This window comes from Trematomus bernacchii, unplaced genomic scaffold, assembly GCF_902827165.1.
Source record: "Trematomus bernacchii unplaced genomic scaffold, fTreBer1.1, whole genome shotgun sequence".
NCBI classification, from domain to species: Eukaryota; Metazoa; Chordata; class Actinopteri; order Perciformes; family Nototheniidae; genus Trematomus; species Trematomus bernacchii.
The window spans coordinates 7,658,749-7,685,721 of NW_022987973.1; the positions used below are offsets into that span (position 1 = coordinate 7,658,749).

The following is a 26,973-nucleotide window of genomic DNA, read 5'->3' on the forward strand; positions in this document are numbered from 1 at the left end:
TAGCCTGCAGCTTTAAATACACATTTATTGACAGTTTCAATCAATTGCCTGGGTCACTTGCTAAAACATCTTTGCACCTCATAACGTTAAAGATGACAGCGGTCACTTGCATGAAACTGGGTCAGCAGCATTATAAATAATGCAGACCAACAAGCCTTGTCTTCTCTTTCCATGTCTACATTTCTCACGCTGTTGTGGATTTGACTGCTCGAGGTCACACACAAGGGAAGAATAAAAGGAAATATATTATTCTGATAGGATTTGGTAACATGAGCCCTGACTGGTTGAGATGATGTTATAATGCTGTGCCTGCAGGGTAGGGCTGAGCACTGTCCCTCCCAGAGACAGAGGACATAACGATCCAGTGTAAACAGATACTGGACGACTATTAACACATCTCGGAGTGAACTACACACTTTCAGCTTCACAGTCGCAGCACTTCCTTTATTTAATTGACATTTTGGAAACTTTTCAGCTGCTGATGGTAAACATCTCAATCTTTAAATAGATGATAACAGGAACAAGGCTGCTAATAAAACACAATACCAAAGAAAATGTGGTTAAGGGGGGAATTCAGCTGGAAGATGTGTCACAAAATACTGCAGTTTCCTGTCAAAGCAGCCTCAGTAGTGGTTGAATGTAAACAAACCATCTGCAGTGGAAACTCATTCATAGCCATGCCTTGTGCCACAACAGAGCTAAAGTCTCAAGTTTCAATCACCGAAATCCAAGCCAGCATCTTCCCGAGGAGCAACTTAATACGTTCGAGTGAATCGTTTGGTAAAACGCTACCAAACATGCCTGGCCTTTTTGTGTTTCCTGCAACTCCTGAATTATGTTTAATGCAGTTTTGACTAATACATTGAGCAGGAAAAGATTGAATCTGACACCTTTCAAGCTTGTTGGCAAATCATTAAAGATGGCTTTGGTATTTTCCCAGCTTTCTGTTTTTCTTGATAACGCCTCCAGTTTTTCATAATGTCCCATGAACAGAAAAGTCTTCCAGTATCAGCACTAACAAGCTACAGTGGCACTTCATTAAATAGCTGCCAGGAGAGAATACAATTACTAAAGCCAAACTCCACAAAAGTATCAACAAGAGCTTCCTGCTGAATCAGAGCAGTATCTCAGAACTGAAGTCTTGCTTCTTTTTTTCCTGTAAATCTAATATCTCTAGATAACAGATACACTTAAAACAGGCCTTTAGGACTCAGAAAACAGCTCTGTAAAAATATCACATTATAGGAATTATTTTGCTGTGTGCCAAAACAGTTCTGAAAGGTCGCCATTGGTCAAAAGTGCCTCACGTTAATGTGAGAAGGTTCACTAAGGTCAGACAGGGTCAGCCCTGTGCTTTGTGCTAAGAGTAAGAATGTATTTTCCAGACATAACGTGGTTTCGGTAACCACGCTTGTTCTCCAGATAGTCCTTAAAAATCAAAGGCGCCTCTTTAAACTTCGATATGCATGACAACTCTGTAACTTACTGTAAATGAAACTACTACTGCTGCACGTTCTTTGTGGGAAGGGGTGTGGTGTTTCCATATAAAGAACAAGATGACATTGAATTTTTAAACTCCATGACTCAGCTGTTCAACATTCATTGACGGCACAGAAAATCACTGTGTCTGAGTACAGTATGTGGGAAACGGAGCCCCTGCAAGCACTGGCTGGTGATGCATAGACTGTAATTCTCCTGATTAAAGAGCAGTGCTAAAAGTGTCAAACAATCCTGAGGATCTATAAAAAGAGGGCAATAAATGTTTGATTCTTTGATAAATTGACGGTGCTCACTTAAGGCAAAAAGAACATAAAAGTTGGCCTTGAAATTGATTTGCCTCCTCAGCTTCATGTCAGTAATTTATCTGTCTTTCATGAACACAAACAAGCTTTCAGAGTGTAGCAAGGGAAATGCTCAAATCAAATCGTAATGTATTGTGGTAAGAAAAGCAGAGTGAAAGGATATGCACCACGCAGGAGATTAGTCCCAATGGCAATTACAAATGAGCGGATATACATACTCTCCATGCTGAAATAAGAACATTTGTTGCTTTTATTTGTTCATTTTAAACGTATTTTTTGGGGGTGAATCTTTCCTGCTCTTCTTTACAGTTTATAAGAAAAACATTTTTAAACTTGATCTTACCACAATATCTCTGTGATTGACAGTTTTCAGATTTCTACCAAAGGCACCCCATACGAATCAGATCACGACAAAATTAAGTTGCCAGATGTCTTGGTAATTGCATGTTATAAGGTACATATTCTGCATAATGTTTTTAGTTTGGTAGGTTATTTTGAGATTCATTGCTGTTCGTAACCATTGTATTCTATTTAGCTGCCATACTGTAGTATAGTATGTGTAGTACACAAAAACAGTGAAAAAATGACCTCAAGTTCCAGAGGATACTATTCAAATATTGACGTCACTGCATGATTCCTCAGTAAGAAATGCTCTGACTCAGCCCCGCCATGGGGCATGTGCTCAGAAAAAGAAAACTAATTCAAACCAGTTAATTTTGACTCTGTTTCCAGTCAGTTACTTCATGTTTCTCTAGAGAAACACAACAGCTGACCAGTCTTTTAAAAGCGTTGACTCAGTTCTTGGTCTGTCTATTTTTTCCACACGTTCTGTGCCAAAAATATAAAAGGACAGATTGATATTTTGTAGATATCACTGTAAGGTATTCATCTGAACACCAACAGCTGCCCAGGGATAATGAGGGTCCTGTTTGAACTGACCGCTGGTGTCTCTATGAAGAAGTAAGGTTATTCAATAGCAATCTTAAGGCCAAACCAACAGCAACTGACGTGATACAGACAAAAAGAGGCCAAACTCTGGCTGGCATGTGACGATGGGAAGCTATCAGAGCAGATAACCGGAGCACAGCTGCAAGACTCTGACCTTGTTCCCTGTCCAGGATGAGGGAAATCATACATGCAAATATGACAGGACACTGTTTGGTTCATGATCTAACAACAAGGAAAACAAACTAATATAAATGAATTATACAACCTGAAGCAGTATTTACAGATGTACACAGATAAGAGCATTTATAACAAAGGTAATGTATTCTTTACTCTTTAAAGTTAAGAAGAAATGTTCTGCTCAGGCATGATCTAATAACAGCTGAATAAGAACATTAAGTTCAATGCTCTATCGAACAATAATTGTCAGCGCTAAGATGCCAAAGATAATTCATCAACTCTTATCAAACAATCTACTTCAGGTATGATGAACATGTTCTCTTGCTTATAAGAGATTAAAAACACAAACCCAGAACAGCTGCTCATAAAGCAGTGCTTAATGAAATCCCTGATTTCCATTTCATCACACAGGTTGTGCTGTATTAACAAGTTAAGAGGTGGTGGTTCTTTGAGGCTGTACTTATGCACATGGTGCATTGAACTCAGTTTCAAAGCCAGCATGCTAACATGCTATCAATGACAATGCTATCATGTATTTAGCAAATGTAATTGCATCAATCCAATAGATGTTGAGACATTAAACTCAAAAGCACAATTGTCAAATCAATGAGGGGGCTAAATGAAAAGTCAAGGGGCCACAAGTCATGAGGATTGCCACTTTAGTCACCATAAATATCTGTACCAAATGTTCTGGCAATCCATCCAAACAGTATTCAGATATTTCTGTCTAAACCAAAGCAGAAGAGCGAGCGATCAACACTGCCATTCATAGAGCCACGCTGTTGCAGGGCTTAAAATGTTATTACTGTCATCACACTTCAGCTGATGTGTGATTAAACCATGCGTGATGATAACTCCTTAAAAATATAAAAGCTGTGTAATTATGGCCAAAGTCCAGTTAATATCTGAGAGAACAAATCACTCAGTACTGTGTGCAGTTGCTTTGTGAATGACCTTTGGTGGATTAGCTGAAGTAGTTGCATTGTTCATCCATTAGTGAAAACATGTTACTGAGACTTACAGCAGTGAATGTAGAGGAGTAGAGTGAGGGGACTCCCTGATTGCTAGTCATTTTGTAAACAAGGCTGAAGCATCCAAATACAGCCACACTGTGCAGAAACTCTGTACTCTTGGTCACAGGAGGGGTAGCACACACTGCTCGAGGGACTGACAGTAAACAAACCGATTCATGCTCCTCACTACATCCGGCACTTCCAGCTAAATATCATGTTTCACTTCTCCAAGAATACTACAGGCCTTGATGAAACCACAGGATATAACTCACTGGTGAAACATGGATATAAATATATGCTTTTATTGTAGTGACAACACCCAGAGAGCTTTTGGTTTCTGTGGAAATAATGCTTATCCATCTTTTATGTTTTACAGTAAAAGGCAGATACATTGCTGCATGCCTGAATTGTGAAACATGATAAGTTGCCAAAAATATGAGATAAAGGCTTGTGAATGTTGAGTCCACCTAGTTACATTTAGCTTGTAATGACATTACAGTACATCTGCTTGTGTACAGCAGAATATATAATACACTATAATAATCGAACATTATTAATAAAATATGACATAATGTTAGTTGATAAGAGAAGCATATCATTTTACAACATGCAATTTATATGTTTCTCTTATCCACAACAAGTGCAAGGGTAGACAAATTCAACACTCTTGAGGCCTGTCATTGAAAACATAGTTGACGCTTTGTAACAAAGAGGTATGGAACTGATCACGATGTGTGAGTGAACTGAACCTCAGCGACAAGCCTAACGAGTTCCCCAGGTCCACAGAATGGGTGTTCGTCCTGTTTTCAGAGAGAGGGCTGGAATTCCTGAGCAAATCTCTACAGCAGTGATCGGTTTGAAAATGGAGCGCCAGCTTTGAAACGATGGGAGATGGGGGTTACTCTGTACGCACCTCCCTGTAGGAGAAACTAATGCAAACCATCTGCTGTCATACCGACTTGCAGTTCAGCATCTGGCAGAGAAGCAACCAGCGAGCGGTGCTGGTGTCTGCTGCTCCAGACAGTCAGGATGGCAATCAGACTATTTGTCTCTCTTCTACTTTTCAGATACTCTCACAAAGACAAGACAAAAAATACAATAGGTTTTTAGTTATTTCACATCTTAGAAGCCATTTCTGAAACGTCCTATGGTTTACTTTATTTGTACATGTCAAGTTTCATCCCTCAACATTGTTATATACATACATTAATCTTGGCTGGATTTCATGTTCCCTCAAAAGAAGAAAACAACTTTGACTATTCATTCACTTAAGGCCTACTTCTAAGATAACAAAAGTGAACGTGATAATGCCACAAAAGCAGATTTAAAGCAGGAATATATTATATCCTGGCAAAAGCTCAATGATGTTGACTTTATACTATACAGATTGTGTCCTTTTGTTTTGTCTATAAACAACCCGACCTACGGGTTCAATCCATCACGTTGGATAGCAGCTAACAGGTTTTAGTCCAACCTGTTTGAAGGGGCATTGTTTGTGTGTGAATAAAGCAACCGGTTTGAAGCTAAATGATGCACAACATTTACTTTCCAGAGACAAAATACTCTTAACTCGACAGACGTTTGCTCATCCTCTAAGCATATGTTTATACTCGTGAAGGCTAACATCAACTACGTAAAAGTGGATTTCATGGGGGAACACCTATAAATAAAAGAGATATCTCCAATAACAAAGAATAATGAGCAGTCATTATCAACGTAGAAGAATGTTAAAATCAGCATCCCAGCTGTAATATAATGTCCAAAAGCCAAAGTGGGAATTATGCTACAGAAGACTGTGGCGTGAGGAATTTTTGCCAAAACACAATGACAAGGCCACACTAACTCCTCCATAACTTGGCTCTAGGCGTGTCTGCTGCAGGGATGGCATTCAGTAACCAGGAAAAACCTGTCTCTATGCAGTGCACACACAGATAACAATGCTGGAAACAATACACACTCCACCTGACACATGCTCCCTGAAGGCATCTTCTTCCAAGACAAACCAGTTTTATAGAAAATGCTGCACCTATAATGCATCCAAGTAATGTTAAATGACATTCCATCTGGGTGTCACTCAGAAAATGTCAACAGCACTGGGTCAGGGCTGTCTAATTGCTTTCTCTGAAGTGTAGACCGTAAAAAGTCTACGACTGTCAGGATCAAGAGTCAGTGACAGGTGACTTTTAATGGTTGTGGGATTATGATAAATATGGGCAGAATAATATCAACAAATGTCATATTGTTAGCTTTTTCTCACATCAATAGGCAATCTGTCAGGTTAAGTAACATAAACTGGAGTTGAGTATAATTGTAAATGTGGTTAATAGAAAAAGTATGAAGAGATAACCATAACACATTTAAAATCACATCACGTTGTTTGTTTTGGGGGATTTATTAGATAAATATATCGAGTATATATGTTTTTTTACAGCTCTAGAGGATCCAACTTTTATTAAGCATGTGGATTATATTGGCTGTACTAAGTAAATAGTATCATAATATCTGAGGCAGTGTAAATATAACTCACCATCCTTTGACTTTAACCCAACAGTCTTCTCCGTCGTATACCCTGCGATCCAGTGTTTGTGCGAACCTCAGTCAAGTCCACACTGTTCAAACAAAAACTGTAGTTGTTAAAAGCTAACGCCAGTGGACGAAATCCAATTTTACAGAGGATATTTTTCCCGATAAAGTCCAGAAAGCATGGATGCATGGATCCTCAGCGGTGTCCTCAGTCCATTGTACGGACAGACCTGAGCCCTACACTGACAGCAGCAGCAGTATCACACTCAGAGCTGGATGGTAATTTACGGAGAGCAGTGCCCTCAAAACTCGGCTCTAAAACATAACACAGGAAACGCAGCCAGGAGGTCCAATCAAAGGGCGCTGCACGCGGAATACGTTTACATATTCATTAGGCGCTGGGAGAGGAACGACTGGGCATGCGCAGCTTTGGGACTTCGAAACAACAGACTGAAACACAATAAACCTAGACACTCTTTTGACATACCGTCTACTGTCAGCTTCAATACATTAATGTAGGAAACACTGTAAAATTGACAGTGGTGTAACTTTGTACTCAAGTACTGTACTTAAGTACAATTGTGAGGGACTTGTACTTTACTAGAGTATTTTCATTTGTTGCTACTTCTACCCCACTACAATTCAGAGGTAAATAGTGTACTTTTACTCCACTACATGTAGGCTATTTAATATCTTTAGTTACTTTGCACATTTGGATTAATACAACTTAATTAAGACTTTAGTTACATCTGGAGTACAATTCACAAGATATAATCAATCAATATTAATGATCAAAACACATTTATTCTGAAACATAACAGAAGAGTACATTCTGGTACTTTTACTTTTACTTAAGAACAATATCTGAGTACTCTATGAATGAGTACTACATTCATAGATTTTTATACCAAAATGTATTGCACATTAAATAAATGTTAAACAAAAATAAATTGTAAACTTCAAAATGAAACTTAAATGTTGCCAATTATGTCTCAAAGCTATGTCTCAAATTCCATGCAATATACATTATTAATACAAGGTCTGAAAGAACAATATACGAGTACATTTTCCTTTTTACATGCAGCATGTGGAATAATCTTCGTATCTTCACTCAGGATCCCAGGGACATCACTGGTATAATACCTTGTGGAAGTCCTTTACAGTGCTTTATGACTTTAAATGAAGAATTATCTATTTATTGAAAAAAATGTGAACAGTAGAATAATTGAGTTCAACTTCCCCCTCAGGCCAATGCAACTCACAGGCCTTTCTCTTTTGAAGTGCTTGGGTGGCACTAATGTCCACTTCTCACAACCAGTCTCCAGACTGAGGCTCGCCTTGCAATGATGTTGGGCGGTGGGGCGACTCTCTGGGTGTAACCTGTCTAACAGGCTACCTCTGTGCAGTAGGCACACTGTCTGTGTGTGTGTGTGTGTGTGTGTGTGTGTGTGTGTGTGTGTGTGTGTGTGTGTGTGTGTGTGTGTGTGTGTGTGTGTGTGTGTGTGTGTGTGTGTGTGTGTGTGTGTGTGTGTGTCATATCCATAGACTGTATATGGTCATATCTAAGTCTTATTCTAAATATACCTTTACTTTTACATCTAAGATAAATATTAAGACTATATAATATAGCCCGTTGGGAACCTACTCACTACATCATGAAGGCTCACTTGTATTAAATATGACTGCCCAGCAGGTTGTCTCCTGAACTTGTATTGACAGACGGTAAAACATGTGTAGTTAGACGAGGAAACAAACAGCTGTTATAATGTATATGATTAATAGATAAACAAGGAATGCTTCATAGAGCTTTGGTGATGCCAAATGTGCAGTGGTTTGTCACCACCAAGTGGAAGTTTTCAGCCTGACAGAAAATATAAAATGATTTGAAAATCTTGGCCAGTTTTTATTTTTTATGTTTTAATACTGTCTTGAAGGTATTCAATATTGGACATCATCAGTTTCGTTAGTTGCATTCATTCATCCTGCCACGTTTATTCATTTTCACAATTATCTCAGAAGATTGATGACATAGATCTGTGATAACAGCTTGGCCTCTCTATTTTTAGTGAATAAGGAAAAATATTAACTATGCTCTTTTCTCTCTATACCATAATCTTCATGAAAAATGTAAACTCTTAAAATATTTTGCATTGCTTTTGAGTAGTTATAAATGCATTTTAGGTTGAGTTTAAATGTACTCGCAATATATTTGAAATAGAACAATTGAGATTAGGTTAAGGACACTGCAGTGTGTGAGGCAATAATGAATAGTTCATTTGAGTCTGTTTATTAGCATTTGTCTGTCCGTAATGAAACAATATTGCCACCTAGTGCATATAATCTACCAATGTATTTCTCTTCAAAGAAGAACTTAAAACATCCTGTTTTCAATGATGGGCTGATATTTTTTTTTAACTTGAATATAAGCATAATATAAAAACTTTTTTAAAATCTTGGTTATTTTTGTATATCACATGTTCTAAAATATGGGTTGGGTTGGGTTTCAATATGTATATTTCCAGTGGTTTGTGTCTGACTTATATACAAATTATAACTTTAATGATCCTGTTATTAAAAGTTTACATATTTTTGTACATAAAATAACTGTAAAGAAAAAACTGACCGAATTACGCACTTAAGCCGCTAACTCTGGCAATGTCTCATGGGAGTTGTAGTCCATGTGTGTACTTGATCAAGGTAAACTAACACTAATTAATATTTTTTTATATCTCATATGAAGAAGTTATCAATATTGTATATAATGTACAGTAGTGTATATTAATTTAGCTAAGAATGTGTGCAGAGTACCTCAAGTTTGACAGTATCGGTACGAAAAGTAGAGCTGAGCAGCGGAGCCCGGAAGTAGGGCAGGTCCTCTTTATAAACATGGCCGTTAAGTCCTTACAGCATCAGGTTCTGCGTTTGGCTGTATCAGTTAGACATTCAGGAAGTCCCTGAGGGTAGCTAGTGCAGTAACAGGTGGAAAGAAAATGTAGACACTCGACCGAGGCATATGCATTATTTTTCCGTTGTTTTATATCTGCGTGGGAACAACATTTATAAACTTCATAAAGTACTTTATGCTAGCTAGCTAGCGAAGCTAACGCCGACGTCTCAACGTTAACTCCTGTCAACTTTTCCCAGCTACATAATCTGCTCACTGACAGTTTATCGACATGGAGGAGTGCCGTCGTTCGCCTGGCTCGTCTCGATGAATATTTTACACACGGAGGTGTCGGATTTACTCAGCTGACTAAACTTTATTGAAGGCTCCTTTTGGGTTGTTGTTTTTTTCCACTGGCAACAGCCAACTGCTGAGGGCGGACATAAACAATGTTTTCTGTCAAACCCATGAAACCAACCTTCAAGAGTTATCTTCCTCCTGTTCAGGTATGTCTTTTTTGCTTCAGAGTGATAACAGCAAAGTTAACTTTTGTGCATCGTACCGAGACAGTGTCAAATTAAAGTTTGAATTAATTTAGGCTTAGGTTTTCGTGACTGTGGTGTGTCTGCGGAAGGAAAGTTGATATTTAACGTGTGGTCTTGATTAGAAGAAGAGATAGCAATCTGTATGCAGCCTCACTTGCTGCTGTGTTGTTTACAAGGGAAGGAGAAGTACTCAGAACTGGTACCAAAGTAAAAGTAGAACTGCAAGAGTGTAGGAATACTTTGTTACAAGTATAGGTCCTGCATTGTAAATGTTACTTAAGTAAAAGTACAAAAGTATCGGCATCAAAATAAATACTCATTATGCAAATTGGGCTATTTCAGAATAATATAAATGATATGTTTTGATTATAATTATTGATGCATTAATGTGTTTTAACAAAGCTGGTAAAAGTGCAGATAGTTTCAATTACTCTGTATGCTGAAGGGTAGCTTATGAATGTTACTCCAGGTGTAACTAAAGTCCTATTTAAGTGTTGAATATAATGTAAATCATCTTTCCAGATGTGTAAAGTAACCAAAGGTATTTATTAAATGTAGTGGAGTAAAAGTAGACAATTTACCTCTGAATTGTAGTGGGGTAGAAGCACTAAGTAGCAACACATGTAAATACTCAAGTAAAGTACAAGTATCTCAACAATGACAGTACTTGAGTAAATGTACTTAGTTAGTTTACACCACTGGTTGTTTAGAATCAACAAACACTAAAAACACATTTTAATTGTTAGTTTGAGACATTGCAAAACAAGCAAAGGTTTGCACCTACTTCTTTTTAATTTGGAGAATTGAAACTTTATTGAGGAATCTGATACCGGTATGGAGAACAGGTTCCAAACAGAATGTGGCACCAGTGTGTGAGAAATGGGCTGTCACTGGCCTTGTATTGCCCACATGTGTATGCGCTTCTCCACACAGAAAGTCAAAGCTTTGCTCACAGATACTGGGCCAAACTCCCAAGCATAACCAGTGTTTGGCCTGGCATGGTCAACAGTTGGGAAGGGTTTGGAATTAAGGTTTTGAAAAACATAAACTATTTTTAAAGAAGAAATGTGTCAATATATGTATTCTAGTATCAAATAATCCTTCTGTTATGCTCTTGTGTTGTTAATCAATTACAAATGGCTAACTGTAAATAAAAAATATATACAGATTACGTTTATTTGTGTCCAAATAAATCTAGGATTTAATGCACAAGAAACATTATAGTGATTGTACGTTTATGATAAATAATACTTATTCACTAAATCAAGATTCAGTTTAAATTAGTGGCCTACACTATCTTACCGGATGTTTTTGTTTTTGTTACATTCCAACACTTTCCTATGAAACAAAATATGCTTTGACCATTTCATTGTTGCTTTTTCATGTAAAGGCCTAGTTTCTGACTTTGTTTTGGCTGTGTAGTGTGTACAGCACATTACATTGTAAATAAAACAATCATTTTAAGTGTGATCAAACACAACTAATGTACTGTGTATAAACTGTAACCTTTTCTATACATAATCCTAAAAATGTAAAAACTACTATCATCCTATATTCTTCCACCCTTAACACTTTCAAAGCTGAAAGTCAGCACTTTAAACTCAGTCATCATTCACTGTTAATCAGTGTGCTTGAGTCGAGCCAACAATGAAAAACACACGAGTGTGTGTATCTGCAGATCTGAGCAGTATTTGGGGATACAGTATTAATAGCATGAGTTGACGTGTCTTTGGTTCCTTCTAGTTTAGTTAACAGATTGCAACAGCATGGTGTAACTGTTTATGCAACGTTAATTCAACAAAACCAATCATAACAGCTGTCAGGTTGTTCAACGTGCATCCATTGTCAACTTAAATCCTAGGCATGTTGCTTGAGAATATTTTTTATCTAACTTGCATGTCATTTTTACTTTTTTATCCAGACTGATGTGAAGAAAACTTTTGAACCACCTATTAAAAAGCTGGAGCCAAAGTTACTTCAAGGTAAGTTTATTTTGCCATTATCGTAAGTGGAGTCGGCTTTACCAAAGGGTTACGTATTCTCACGATACACCCTCCCATGAGGATTTAGAAACATCCTGCCAGTTATATTTGCACAGGCGGCGGTTTAGTGCCCTTTGCAGCACAGTTTATGTGTGGCGTTTCCCACCTCTCTGTTGTAAGAGGTTACCGTTTTACAGAACACTTTAAAACTCTTATCATAAAAGTGGATTTAGAAAAAGGAGTTAAGCAATACACATTTTTCCCCTATGACATCAAGGTCCTAAGTGAGCCTAGTGAATTAACAGGAGCAGCAGGACATTCTTCATTTCAGTGTTTTTTTCTGGTCCCAGCTGTTGATTTGGGAGCTCCATGGGAGAGGCTCAACACACCCTTAGCATAGTGTTACTTTGTGTGTTGTTTAGAGTGAATATACAGTGATGTCATCTATAAAAGTAAGAGAACATAAGCTGTATGTCAGTTTTACATATTATAAAGGTTTCGTCATGGCCACTCCTTAGAAAATCCTCATTTGCAAACCTGCCATACTTGTATTTTGTTTCCGTTGCGGTCGACATGAATAACATTATAAAGCACCTGCTAAATGGTTGTTAAAAAAGCATTTCCATTCAATCCTATGTAGCTTTTACCATTCAAGGGGTGTCTCTCCTTTCGCATCTTGATTTTGGAGCCAGACACAGGAACAGTTTTCATGATCAGCTGATTTGTTTTTAACTTACTGTGTGTGTGCTACATGCTACTTTGAGACAGTCCTTTGATGTGACTGCAGGACTCCACCCTGCTGCCTCTGCTCTCAAGCTTTGAACATCCCTGGGGCAACTTTTTACAACAGCATTAACTGTTTTGTGGTCATGTTAAGATATAAGAGTATTTATTTGAAAATATATGCCTAAAGCGTAAGTCAATTCTATGATATGACTTGCATGTTGATGTCCAACTTATCATCACATCAACGTTGTTTTGCAACATATCCTTACACGACCCATATTACTTTTACAGAATGAAAAAAAAGTGCGTTTTATAATCAATTTCACCATCTCAAACGGATGGATGACAAGAATTAACTTGTTTTTAAATAGAATAAATATGTAATATAATTGTTGTATGTATTGATGCTCTACTACTTGGTTAAATGTACAAATGAGCAACAGAAAAGATGAGGGTAGAAAGATGAAGATGGACGATACCAGTGGGGTTGGGTTATATTTTACGAATTACAAGCAGGATAATAAATAACTAAAACGGTAATAAATGTGTCTGAGCAATTTAATAAATGATCGCACATACAACATTTTAGCCTGGTAACAGGTTGAATTTATGTTCAGCAAGTCTTATTTATCGACATGTCATTTATGGGGTTAACTCACTTAATATACTCTACTCTCCCTTGAACTCTGTAGTTGAACACTTCAGATTTTACACTGACTTTTTATCTCATGTGCTTGTCACCAGGGGAGATTGTAGTTAATGAGGTGAACTTTGTGAGGAAATGCATCAGCGCTGAGAGCAGCCAGGACGACCTTTGGGGGAAGTTGATCTGCACCAACTTCAAGGTCTCCTTCATCCCTCAAGATGCCTCTTCCAAACAGGTATTTGTGTGCTTTTTTGAATATTTTCTCTTTCTTAGTACACTTATAAGGTTTAATGTGTTGTCATTATGTGTCAAAAACACCTTTTGTAGTTTCCTCTTACATTGCTTAAAATTGTCAAAATTGCCTTATGCTTTAAACAAAGACTTGGCTTCCATTGGCTACAGTTTTAGCTTTACATTTGTTGAATGTATTACTGCCCCAGCCTACTGCAGAATAGCTTTAAAATGTGTACAGCCATGTTTGCTTGCTTGTGCAGCTGGCAAAGAGGAAGGAAGACTCGTGTACTTTCCTGCACTGCATTGTCAGTGATATCGCACGAGAAGTGAGACAGGCGTCATACCCAGCTATGCGGAAGATTGTTTACATGAAAACAAGTCTCAGTCTTAAGGGGATCTACTCAATCTACCCACCAGTATTTCAGATAATGTTTCAGCGTGTTATGGGTGTCATTAATATAACTTCTACCTGTCACTTTTTCCCGTTGTTTTCCACAGAAGTCCCAGCTGTCCCACCTCCTGCTTGGAGATCACGACATACCCCTCACCTGTCTGGAGCAAGTAGTAACAGGTACGTCTGGTGTCACATCACATTTCTGGCCAACATTATCTTTTTTTGCAAGTTTGTTATTGTATAATTGTCTATTATAATTTAGTTTAATCACTTGACAATATACCCCAAACTATTGGTTTCCAAATGATATACACGACATAAAAGAAAGCTAGTCTTAGCATTTGAAACTGTATTAAGCAGATTAAAACTTGTACTCAGCCGACTGCTTTAAAAGGAACACTTAGCATCTTAAAAAAGTGATTTTACAAGAGTGATCTACAATCAGAAATAAAGTCAGATTGCTCCCTTATCAATATTTGCTTGGTGGACTGATCTCGTTTGTTGCTCTTTCCTGCTCAGTGATCTGATAACAAGTGATGTCACAGCTCAGGCAGTGTTTAGTGACAGCGCAGCAGGGCGGGGATTAGCCGTGTTTATGTATCACATTGCATCGATTGCTGACACTGCAAGGGCAACTGCCCAGAGCGCGCTTTGTTGTGTTACAGTGGTGAGGCACGAGGCTACGAACTGCTACTGAAGACACTATTATCATTGTGGAATTTGCACAAGTATGGGAGCATAAAGAATAAGATAAGGCCCTAATGCTGGGCAATACAAATATAATCAAACATGAATATGTTTTGCTGATGCTTTCACACAATATCTTATTACACCAGGGTCAGGTGGTATGGTATCCCTGCCAAAATCCCAAATGTTATGTAGCTTCATATTGAAATGAATGAATGTCAAGTGTAATCCACAATGGCATATCTTTAGTTCAAGTTCATTGCTATCTGTTCTGCAATAGTGCATCACTTTTCCTGTAATTTGATGTATTGATGATTTAGGATGAACATTAAATATTTGGTCGAGCTCATCCAAGCTTCTAATGTTTTTTTCTATAATTTGTTGCCAAGCTATTATTTTGCATCTCTAATCATTGGGCTCTGCATCAGAGGAAGTTGCATTCATCTGTTATTTGTTTGTTCCTGTCAGTTAATGATACAAAAGGGAAGAAGAAAGTGTTGGGGTCAAACCAGAAGCTGAAGTTTAACCCGACGGAGCTCATCCTCTACTGCAAAGACCTGCGCATCATAAGGTTCTGCTTTGGCGAGGCTGGGCCTGAGGGGGCCAAAAAGGTGAGTCATGGGCCCACTGGATTTAGTTTACATCACATCCACTCATTTAAAGGTGTTTTTTGAGAGAGGCTTTAAAAAGATCAGATTGATGTTTGCCAGACTATGTCATATCCAATGTGTCCTCATTGGTAGCATCAAATGCATTTTGCCATCCCACTTCCCCATGTATCGACCCAGGGACAATGAGATGAATAGACTGAGCTCAACACGGGTGGCATAGTTTTCACCACAGCTGGCTCATTGTTTAAAGAAATACGTGCCACCATTTTGAAGAATGCATTCAGATTACGCATATTGTCTTTAACATTCTAATGCCATACCTCCAAGTGACTAATTGCTCAGTATTAATCATCCGTTCTCCTTTTCTCTGTGTCCCTTATCCATTCACTGTTGCTGACCAAACTTTTCCTTTCCTGACTCTGAGCTCAATACAAACACACACTCACTACATGGCCACTTCCTCAGCGACAAAGATATTTATATCTTTGAAACTTTAATGTGCCACTCTCTCACTCCCTCCATCTATATAGAAACAATTCACTTCTCTAAATGCATTTCAGTGTGGCCATTAGCCCAGCAATGAGTAAGAGACATTGAGAACAATGCAAGGAAACTGAGAATGATCCTGATTGTTGGAACGACTGGCAGCGTGACTCTGACTCATCTCCTGCACAGAGAGTAGATGGACAGATGATTCAATCTTCACACCAGTTTAGAGATCTGTTTTATATAAATGCCAGGATATATTGATATGTTTGGATGTTTAGGGGATGGATAGTGTGGTAGTTAGTTAGTTGCACACATTATAAATGAAAGGAAGTCCTTGTAATGCAGATACAGAGACCAACCATGTCGAGGCTTTACCTTTTTTAATCCAGCTAAAATAATTTACCATCACAGAAATTGGTGAAAGTGCCTTAAAGGCCAAGAAAACATGCATTTCCTTAGTTTCATCAGTCAGTTGTTTTGTGAGTTGAGCTGTTGTGGTAACCAGCAGCAATGCAGGCTTTACTGACCTCTTAGACGAGAGAAAATGTAAGTTGTTTAGTCATGTTTTATAATGGACATACAGCTAATATTACATTTTTCTGTGAAAATAAAAAAAAGTTTGTATTCAAGTTCAGAAACAAGAATCAGCCCAAAAAAATCAATCGTTGCAAATACATTTAAACTAAGAAGGTTTCAACAACCTTCCAGACCCTAGGAACATGTGATCTCTCACCAAGGTATCACCAACAAACTCCAGACATAGCCAAAAGTAAGAAAACAAACATTCTTTATTTGGTTTATCTGGAGTTGTAAGTGTTCTGTAAATAAATGTGTATTTGTTAATTATGTACACAAATGTCTCCAGGAGCTCTTGGCTTCCCCCAGCCTCACTACACGGCCCCTGAGAGTCAGGCAGCTGAATATCTCTCGACAGTGTGCCAGTGAAAAGGGCATGAGTGTGAATGTACATAGTTACATGTCTGATCTCCTCCCATGTCATCTGGGAGCAATCTTTGTGTAGGTATTAGAGGACTTGGAACGCCATAGCAAATACCTGCAGCACATTTGGCTAACAGTATGCATCAAACAGTTTTATGACCAGCAGTGTTACGAGTCCCTTTTTAATTTATTTCAAAATACAGCAGGCTCTTTATTTTATTGACTCTGCTGCTTACATCCTAATCTGCAGGGATGATTATGAATAGAGCTCTGAAAATAGAAATTGAGTCTGCCCTCCCTCACTTCTTGTGGGTGTATTTATGGACACCATGTATGTAATAACAGTGTGAACCTAAAACGAGACTCAGTTATTTTTTTCTTTTTCTTGGTGACATATGGAATTAACCCAACCTATAATAGCTTATTTTGCCATAGGAAATTACAGAGCAGCCTTGACTACACACACACACACACGCACACGCACACGCACACGCACAGACACACACACACACACTTTTTTTGTGTCCTCATGTTATTCACAGCTTTACTCCTGAATGGCAGGCATTGTGTGACTCCAGTGGAGCCACAGTGAGCTTCAGCCTGTTAACCCAGGGCCGTAGGCTGAGCGTTAAACATTTTATTTCCCAGATTTCACTCGATTTCTTTTTGTATGGCTAAAAAATATTCCTCACTTTTAGAACCCCGAGTGTTTCTGAGATTGGAAGCTGAAACCTAATGTTTAATTGATTCCTCCATTCATATTTAATCATATTGTTTTGTAATGTGCATGTCCAATACTTATTTTTCTCCCTTTTATTCCAGGTTTGCCTTGCTATTGCCCACTATTCCCACCCAGCTGATCTTCAACTGCTGTTTGGTTTTGAGTACCAAGGGCGGCGCTATCATGAATCTAAAGGTAGGCATATAGAGTAACATGTCGAATTTCTTTTATTGTGTCTTTAAAGGTCCCCTATTATACTGTTTTTCATCAATATATTATAGGTCTCAGATATTTACAAAACATGTCTCTGAAGTGTTTGGCTCGAAATTCCAAACAGATCATGTATTAGGCGCTTTCACACCGGAGTACTTTTCCCAGGAATAGTTCCGATAGTTCCTGGGATTTTGCGTTCACACCAAAAAGATCTGGAACTAGAACTTTTTTGCGCAAACCTTTTCACCCCTTTGTAGTCCCTGCTAGAGAGCAGGGACTTTCCTGGGGAGAAAAAGGTTCCAATTTCTGATTGGCTGGGCGAATTGCAAACCACGCCCCGTAAAACTCTGAAAGGTTTTTGTGAAGCCGCCATTTTATTTGCTCGCATTAGCATTAGCATTAGCCCAGCGCACCAACGGAGAGAGACTAACTTATGGCAACACAAAATAAAACATGGGAGCGGTGGAGTGATGAGGAGGTGTCGGCGCTTCTGGCAATTTACTCGGAAGGCTTCTACTGAAGCCAGTCCCCGACTCCGGGGACGTCCGGCCGGGGACTTCGGGTGGCAGTATACGCCGTGAAGTTGTTTGCGGCCTGCCAGTAAACCCAAAGCAGAAGAAGAAGAAGTGACGTCACCGTCTCCCTCAGGGACTTATTCCGGTGTGAACGCGATTTACTAGATAGTTCCAGGAAATAAAAGTTCCGGGAACTATTCCTGGGAAAAGTACTTGTTATTGTAGCATCCCATAACCCCCTCTGTTTCAGCCCTGTTTCAAAAGTGCTGATTCTCTGTCTGTTACTTTAGATGAAAATAAGGAGCCACTCCCCACGCCCCTCTGAGAGATATTTGGTTAAAAAGAACACAATGGTGCTCTAGGAGGAGATTCAGGTGATAAGGTGTTACTTTGGTTGGTGATTGGCTAATGGTTACACAAGCCAAAAAATTGTTATGACATCATAAAGTGGCCAAAATCTGATCAGCTCATTTTCAGACAGGTTTTTATATAAATGGATCAGGACAAAAAGTGAATCTTTTTTCCTGAAACTTTCAGAATCTCTTTACACAGAGGGGACACATGTTTATGTATACAAGACAGGAAAAAGATTTTGGATAATAGGTGACCTTTAAGACATACCAAGTTATTTTTGTACTGTTATCTTTGTACATTCATGTATGTGTATTTCCAGGGGAGCGAGTCAATGGTTCCACCCCACGAGAAGGATTAAGGACCCCCATATTTGACCGCCCGTCGGACCTGGATCGGGAGATCAAGAGAACAGGAGCATCAGAGTGGAGAGTGTGCTCCATCAACGAGGGCTTTGCCATCTCACAAAGGTTTTCAGCTTGTGTTGTTTGATGTTTGCAATTCACCAGCAGTATAGGCAGAGCATGTCTGTAGTTCCCTCACTTGGCCTTAGCTGTTGAATGCACTAAATGTCCCCTCTACTCATACCTAGTATGTTTTGGCAAGACAGTATATTTACACTGTAGGCTTTTTTTCCTTGCTTCATACGAGACTCAAGAAAAAAAAACGGAATGTCTCAGTGTAACATGCAGGTCTGCTTTTAACAATACATGCTATTCATCTGAGTTCAGTGGTGACATCATGGTGGGTTTCAAGTAAGGATTGTACTGTGTTGCATAATGGTAGTTTGCAAAAAGCAGTACACATAACATAGGGCTAAAAACAATACTCACACGGTTTAAGTATATGAGGGGAAACTGAATAATATAAATGTTGGGACAGGCCCAGCAAACCCACTGTTAAATGGTTAGTAACAATACAATCATGGCTTTTACTACCTTAAATATGATGGTATGTCAGCAAGAGGCAAACACTTTAACTTATTTGTATGTCTTTCTAACAATATGATTGAAAATACTGAAATTGTTTTATTTAATGGTGCCTTGGTCTTTGATTCCTGTATAACAAACCTCTTTCTCTCACTCTTCCTTTTAGTCTCCCAGAGTACATTGTGGTCCCGGTCTCTCTGGCAGACGAGGATCTAAAGAAGTATTCCGTATTCTTCACTGACCAGCGCATCCCTGTGAGTTTTCTGATACCTGCATTAACACTGTGCCGCAGAACTTTTCATTTAGCTCATGGATGTATAATAAGAACTGGATACAGCGTCGGAGGCGGGGTCTCGTTCTTTCCTATGAGAGCTGCTCATTGGCGCATGAAGGCAAAAATGGCCCTCTGTAGCTCGTTGTCTACCTTGCTATGATTGTAAAGTAATGTTGTTTGTATTTTTACAACGTTATGTTCATGAGTTATTGATCCGCGAAATTCGAATCTGTCAATAACTCAGCTCAGAGTATGCTTTGCGACGTGCATGTCCCCTCGCTCTGAGTGTTCTCTTGAGGTGTCTTTCACTTGCCTATTGCCAAGCACTGATGTTATATCTTTATATTTTTAGGCCAAGCTCAAAGTAAAAATCGATGAACCGCTCCATTGTTGTGGTTTCTGTGTTGCCGAACTGACCCGGAAGTACATTGAGCTAAATGAAAAGTATTGCGAGATCTCGCAAAACATATATATATATATTAGGGCTGTGCAATTAATCATATTTTAATCGCAATTACGATTTTGGCCTGCCACAATTACGAAAACAACATAATCGAAAAAAACAATTATTTTGCTTTGCTAGGTTGTGACAGTGCATTATATTTGATCAGTGCAACATATTTGATCTAATTTATTTGTATTTATCATATTTATATATGTTTAGTAACAAAAATATTTGTTGATCTTGTTTATTGGTATTTATTATTTTGATATTATTTATTTAAATGTATCATTTATTTTATTTATTTTTGTATTGGTTTTCCAGTTGAATTATACGTTCAGGGTAATCAACAGTTAAAAAGACACTGTTCAAATTATTATTTGTATTTGTTTTAATACATCCATTCAATAAATGGATGTTTTCAAAGTCAATGAATAATCGTATTTAATAATCGTGATATCAATTATTGACCAAAATAATCGTAATTATGATTTTTGCCATAATCGCACAGCCCCAATATATATATATATATATATATATATATATATATATATATATATATATATATATATATATATTTTTTTTTTCAAACTAATTTTCTTTTCTTCTCCACGTCCCCTAGGGGGCTCCGTAGGTTGCCGAGCTTTGCTTAGTAAAACTTAATTTAACTCTATTTATTATTAGGCTTATAATGTAATTGTAACGGCACATATAGGAACACTAATAGACTAATTTATAATAACTATCTGTCGTACACCAGTTGAATAAACTGTAGCATCCCTTTTATTTGCCGATTAATTTCTGTCCTTTCTTCCTTGTAGCTCTGGTGCTGGAATCATCCAAATGGAAGTGCTCTGATCCGCATGGCCGTCATAAGTGATCCATTGCAGCAGAGGAGGATCGATCAGAAGTACACAACTCCTTTACTTTATTCAGATTCAAAATGTCTATTAAATGTGTTGTTTCTTCTCTCTTACACACTGGAATCCAAAAACAGTCATAAAATGTTGAACTGCACTAGTGAAAAAAATGTATTGAGTTTCATCTCCTTTTGATAAAAGTCTTAACGGGTATTATTTGCTACAGGTATTTTGTAATGACGCTGAATATGCTGAAGTTCTATATACATATATCGATGATGATGGTGTATTGCAGAGATGTTGCCATTGCTGTTTTAAGACCTCTCGTGTTTTGTGGTAGGGTCTTCACTGCCATCACAAAAAGCCACCCACAGCGCAGTGAAGTCCTCAGGTCAGATCTGGACAAGTGTCTGCCCAACATCCAGGACATCCAGAGTGGTTTTGTTAAAGTCAGGCAGATCTGCGTCATAGGTGAGCCGAATCACAGTCAATCTGCAACTCCATATACCTGTGTATACGTGTGAAATACATCAAAATGTACCTTTTTTCAAATGGAAATGGGATGATTTCTTCTCATACTTGTGTATAGTTTTGTAGATGTTTTTAAGTGTTCGTCTGTTTTGATTGTGTGCAGATCATTTTGAGGAGTCAGACGAGAGGTGGTTCTCATCTATTGAAAACTCAAGATGGCTGGAGTATGTGAGGTACGTACAAAATAGTCTTTATAAACTTTATTAAAAATTGAAATATTATGCTGGTGTGATGTTTGTTTTAACTTTATAATTCCATCTGGAACATAACAGCCCTTCACAAACAATTTGTATTGACAGTATAAGTTAAGATTAATGTGCACATCCTTTTTTCAGTTATCCAACTAATGTAATTATGCTGTATCATTGGAAATACATTGCATGTTAAAATGAATGGACATTTATCTCCTGTTTGTGACTGCAGGGCTTTCCTGAAGCACTCAGCAGAGATAGTGTACCAGCTGGATGGAAAGAATGCTTCAGTCATTCTTCAAGGTAAACTTAGCAACCGCATATTCTCTTTACTTTATTGCATGATGGTGAACTTCACTTTAGATTGTCCTGATCCATCGATTGTGATATTGTAGCAACGTGACTTTGAACATTTCAATTTCATCCAACAGCAGGTGTAAAACTCTTTTAATCTGTATTTGTTCTCCCTGTACAGAGGAGGAGGACAGAGACCTGAACTGTGTGGTGTCCTCCCTGGTGCAGCTCATGTTGGACCCTCACTATCGCAGCCTCGTTGGCTTTCAAAGTTTGGTGCAGAAGGAGTGGGTGATGGCTGGCCATCGCTTCTTGGACAGATGCAACCACTTAAAGAAGAATGACAAAGAGGAGGTATTTGTCAGACAGTTTAAAACCAACTCCGATCTAATAGAAATGCCAAGATACTAACGCTTCCTGTATGTTTTTTCTCCCACTCTCTCTCTCTCCAGTCCCCACTGTTCTTGCTGTTCCTGGACTGCGTGTCGCAGATGATAAGCCAGTACCCGGCAGCGTTCGAGTTCACAGAGTCCTATCTGACTGTCCTGAGTGACAGCATGTGGATCCCACTCTTCAGTACTTTCCTCTTCAACTCTTCCAAACAGCAAGCTAAGCACTTGATGGTAAGAGACACAAGATTCAAGGCTTTTATTGTCATTCGTATATAGCTACAGTGTAGTTATGTCGATGGAAATCTTAGGACACACGCACATATCATTGTAAAATGTATTTATTTTATTAGTTTAATACATATTTTTCTACATGGTATTACAGTAGTAAACAATGTTGTGCACCAAATGCAACGGATTCCACCATGATCCTAAATGATGTTGAAATGAGAACATGATTCTTCAAAAATGGTTGTTGCTTAATAAAAAAATGTGTACATAACCAATGCACAAACCTCTGATTTGTGCTTGTTTAAAGGTGTTGTATTAGATGTCTGAATGTCCAAATTCAGTGGTCCAAGACCAATGAAAGCACTTGTCATAATTCCAAGTGACAGTGTGTAACAAAGCAACATGTTTTTGTGGTTTACTTTCTCATGTCAAAGACTGAAATGTCCTTCTGCATGTGTCAGATAATTGACTGGAAAGAGTGCAACGTATTGCATACAGATAAGAACACATTTAGCTTGTGGTCAGAAAAATACTGTTGACACTTCCAGATTATAAATAACCTTGTGTTTACTGGACAGGACTTTGCCAAGAATAAAGCCATCCCTCACGGAGAAGACCAGGTCGTGTACTTCCCTCCTGTTTGGGACTGGTCGCAGCAGTTCTCCCCCAAAGACCAAACCCTCTTCAACAACCCCATGTACGTCGGCAAAGGAGCGGCCTGCGTTCAGAATGGAGAAGTGAAGACCTTCAGACGCACAAAGGTACACAACACATTGAGTTTACGGTTTTATAGCAGCAGTAGCAGCACATGGTTTTAGATGCCGTCTTTTACTACCTTCGATACGCAACACTCAAATTACAATGTGGACTTTCAACCTCAGTTTAGTTGTTTGCAGCCATGTTGAAAACAAGTTGTAAGGTGGTTTAACGGCAAGGACTTTTTAAAAGTCTACACCCAAGTTTTAAACTTTTGTTATTCGGTAAAAACTTGAAATCACAATTTTATTTACTTTTTTACTGTTTGAAGTAGGAACATTTTTATCCTAATTTTCAATGTTTAAGCTTTATTTTTATTCTGCAGGTTGGGTATCTAGAGTGTAAATACATTGTTATGTAGTTATGTTACAGAGCTATGTAGTTCACATAGCTCTAGTTGATTCCCACTAAACGAGTGTGTCCTTCCTCCAACAGAAGGCGTACAGCCACACGCTGCGAGGGATGCCTGCGTCTCTGCGCAATGGGACGAAGGTCGGGGAGGACACGTTGACCCGGCGGGGCTCCCTGGTGTCGGAGCTGAGGTCTGATTTCTACCCCGCTAAAGACGAAAGCCCGTCGGAGCGCTTCTTCAGAGACTGGTTCTCTCGCCCCACGGACCAGCAGGGCCTCCTCATCCCGCTGCTCGTGCCCTCGCACCTCGCTCTCTGGAAGCTCTACTTCCTGCGCTGGGTTCCTGAAGCCTGCATCCCCAAAGGAGGCCCCGTCACCGCCTACCGCAAGCTCTCCCAACTGGTCGACGAAATTGAGATTCTGCAGAACCGGCTCAGGCAGTATAAAGGACGTGGTCCCGGCAACGGGCCACTCCCCAGCCCAAGTGGGCCCCTCTCAGACCAAAGGAGGATGTATTTTAAGGCCAGTTCCCCACATGACCCCCCTTCACCTTCTGACGTCCTTACCTCCTCCTTCCCCTTCTCTCCAACGGGTAACCTGTGTCGCGGCGGTAGCCATGGGACCCCCATTAGCAAATTCCTGAACGGGGCGAGGATCTGGCTCTCTACGGAGACTCTGAACGACACTGTCTGAAGAGAGGGGGGGGCTTATAGGCTCGCTTTTCTGAGCTCAGTACAGGTTTGTGTAACAACAAACCCCGTCTTATTTTCTTTTTCCTCTTTCTTTAATACCAAGAAGGAAAATGGAAAAAATAAACTTTGGATTTCTGATATATTAAATATTTATAAGCTAGCAGTAGCACGATGCTGCATTGAAATCTGAGGTCCTTTCTAACCTGAAGCGCCCTCTATAGGACTGAATCCTTAATTACCATTACAGCAGAGGAATTGAGATGATCTAAAAGCACATCCTCCTTATTGGCCAAGGAGTTGTTGTTGTGAGGTCTCCTGACTGCGAAAGATTGTATTACAAATTGTTTTAATAGAATAATTTTTTTGATCTACTTGCGGTCTTTCTCGAGATTAGTTGGATGACTGCTCTTTTCTGTTGAGCGTCCTGTACGACCCGAATAAAGAGCGCTTTTGGAGATGTTTATATTGAGTTGAGAGCCTTTACCTTTTGACACATTTTCATTGGTCAATACGACATCCCCACTGTTATGGAAATGAGAAATGTTATCCACATATAAATGCTTTGAATTAGAAAATGCCCGTTTTTTTACTGCAGCATTAATGATGCATTTCACTGAACACTGATTTCCAAGTTATCCATTTGTTTGTACCTTCCAGGAAAAGTAATATCATAATTGACATAGTTTTTATTTAGAAAGAGGAACAGAAAATAACACTGCTTCTACATATTGTTATATGTGTTAAAAACAAAGAGGATCTGTCATGGCTGAATGTAATGGGGCGTTTTTCGTTTTTTCTTTGCACAAGCTTAATGCTATTTGCTCCAAGTGCCCATACATTAATGGTTATATTGAAAGTCTCAATCTGTGCAGCAAATAGTGTGATTTCAGAGTTTGGCTTTGTAGATTTACGCTATTTTTGAAGCAGAGAAAAGGGCCTATGCTTTCAGTATCATAAAGCAGGTGATATTCAGAGGGCAACGTGGAGATGTGAGGACTTCAATCTGTGGTAGATATTTCCTCTTCTCTTTCTTAAGGGGTTTTATTCAACTTTTATACAGGCCTTCTGGTAAGGCTCTAATTATAAGAAGAAAAAACTGTTCATAATAACAGGGTACATATTTTAAGCAAAAGGACAGACAAGGGCTTTGATTCAAACCAGTCTCTAGTTTAGATGGCACTGATCCAATTAACCAGACAGTAATGGGTTGATGACGAGTGACAAGAACATATCAGCATTAAGCACCTGGATAGCAATGTGTGATATTTTGTCCACAATGACTTCAGTTCACACAGGTTGTTAAGGGAAAGGCTTAGCATACTGTATGTAGCTTTAACAATATTCACGTTGAATCACATGTGTTCTTGTTTTTTTGCCAGATAATGCTTCTCTGGTTATAGGAATAATGTAACAAAGTACAAGTAGTGATTCTGTACTTTCAGTCAGGGTAGTGATGGCAAGGTTAGTGAGTTAAGATGTTCACAGGTTTAAATTAGGAAATCTGAGACAATTTCGAGCAAGCTAAAGTTCAAGTGCTCTGCAAAGACTTTAATTTGGAGATCCTTTCAAAGTGTCTGCTGAACTAGAGAGGGGTTTGAGATGTGTCAGGGGAAATGGATCAGTCATCCAGATCCCATTTAAACTAGGGAGGAATTAGCGCTGTGTAATATGTAATTTCTTAAAATGACAGTACAGCATTTAATATATATATTAATACCACTGGACAGTCTCAACATCTGTCCTCCAACACAGGAGCATCCACCCTTAGACGCTAGATTGACCAGTTTCCAATAATATTCAGCTAAACGCGTTTCTATAGCAATAACTAACTAGTTCAGGTGTTTTTTTTTAATAAAGAAGTGTGTATAGAAGTCAACCTGTTCTCCCAAATGCTATTAATTGCACATTTAACTCAAGATATAGGATAGTTTGTTTGAAGGTGGTTGTTGAATATCATTTTTGCAGATATTATAAATACTGTATATGGTTGAAATCTCCCAATTAATATCTTTGATTAATGGTACTAGATTACTTTTATCTTAGATTCAGTCTTTTTGTTTTCTGGAGAGATATTGATATGATATGTTCTTCCACCACTTCACCATGTTGCACTCTGCTGTAATTGCATGATGACTGTGCTCCCACAGTTTGATATTGAAGAGCAGCAGATGTATTTATTTAGATATGCAGATGCTCTCTAAGAGGGATGCAAGGGCTACTGTACATCCCCCTGTGCCTTGTTGGAAAGATTGACCATTTTTGTAACTAAATTCTAAATATATTGACTTATTTTAGTTTTTCTAAAACTGTTGAGTTATCAATTCTGTAAATCTATAGTAAATTCACTGGTAATGCACTGAAGCTGTTTTTCCTGACCAAGAATAGGGCTTGAATGTGTACCAGTAACCAATCATTACAATATTTTTCAAATAAACTTGTGTCCTGGCTTTTATTTCACTGGATTCTGACTCAATAATGCGATGCTTTCTCTATTAAAGCTTGGGAGGGCTCTGAAAAAAAAAAAGAGCAACCTTTTGTGTCTGTAATAATGAGTCTACCTTCCTTTCTCCTTGCATACACTCATCATCTGTGATGACTTAATTGAATGAGCTGTTGAGTTAAATTAAAATTAT

General features: G+C 38.6%; 2 protein-coding genes across 2 annotated transcripts in view; one reads left to right on the forward strand and one right to left on the reverse strand.

The window, feature by feature from the left end:
- Positions 1–6,756, reverse strand: part of myo1ea (myosin IEa) — a 46,131-nt gene extending 39,375 nt beyond the window's left edge. Inside the window, 1 exon segment of the mRNA XM_034116257.1 lies at positions 6,468–6,756. Within this exon segment, the coding sequence (XP_033972148.1) occupies positions 6,468–6,470 (3 nt within the window). The 5' untranslated portion in view covers positions 6,471–6,756.
- Positions 6,757–9,350: 2,594 nt separating this feature from the next.
- Positions 9,351–26,792, forward strand: mtmr10 (myotubularin related protein 10). The gene is made up of 16 exons (XM_034116258.1): positions 9,351–9,853; positions 11,814–11,874; positions 13,345–13,481; positions 13,979–14,051; positions 15,030–15,172; positions 17,423–17,516; positions 18,723–18,870; positions 19,496–19,583; positions 20,867–20,955; positions 21,246–21,376; positions 21,540–21,609; positions 21,860–21,930; positions 22,103–22,275; positions 22,374–22,544; positions 23,120–23,302; positions 23,733–26,792. The coding sequence occupies exons 1-16, from the start codon at positions 9,797–9,799 to the stop codon at positions 24,339–24,341; spliced, it is 2,298 nt and encodes a 765-aa protein (XP_033972149.1). The 5' UTR covers positions 9,351–9,796; the 3' UTR covers positions 24,342–26,792.
- The last annotated feature ends 181 nt before the right edge of the window (positions 26,793–26,973 follow it).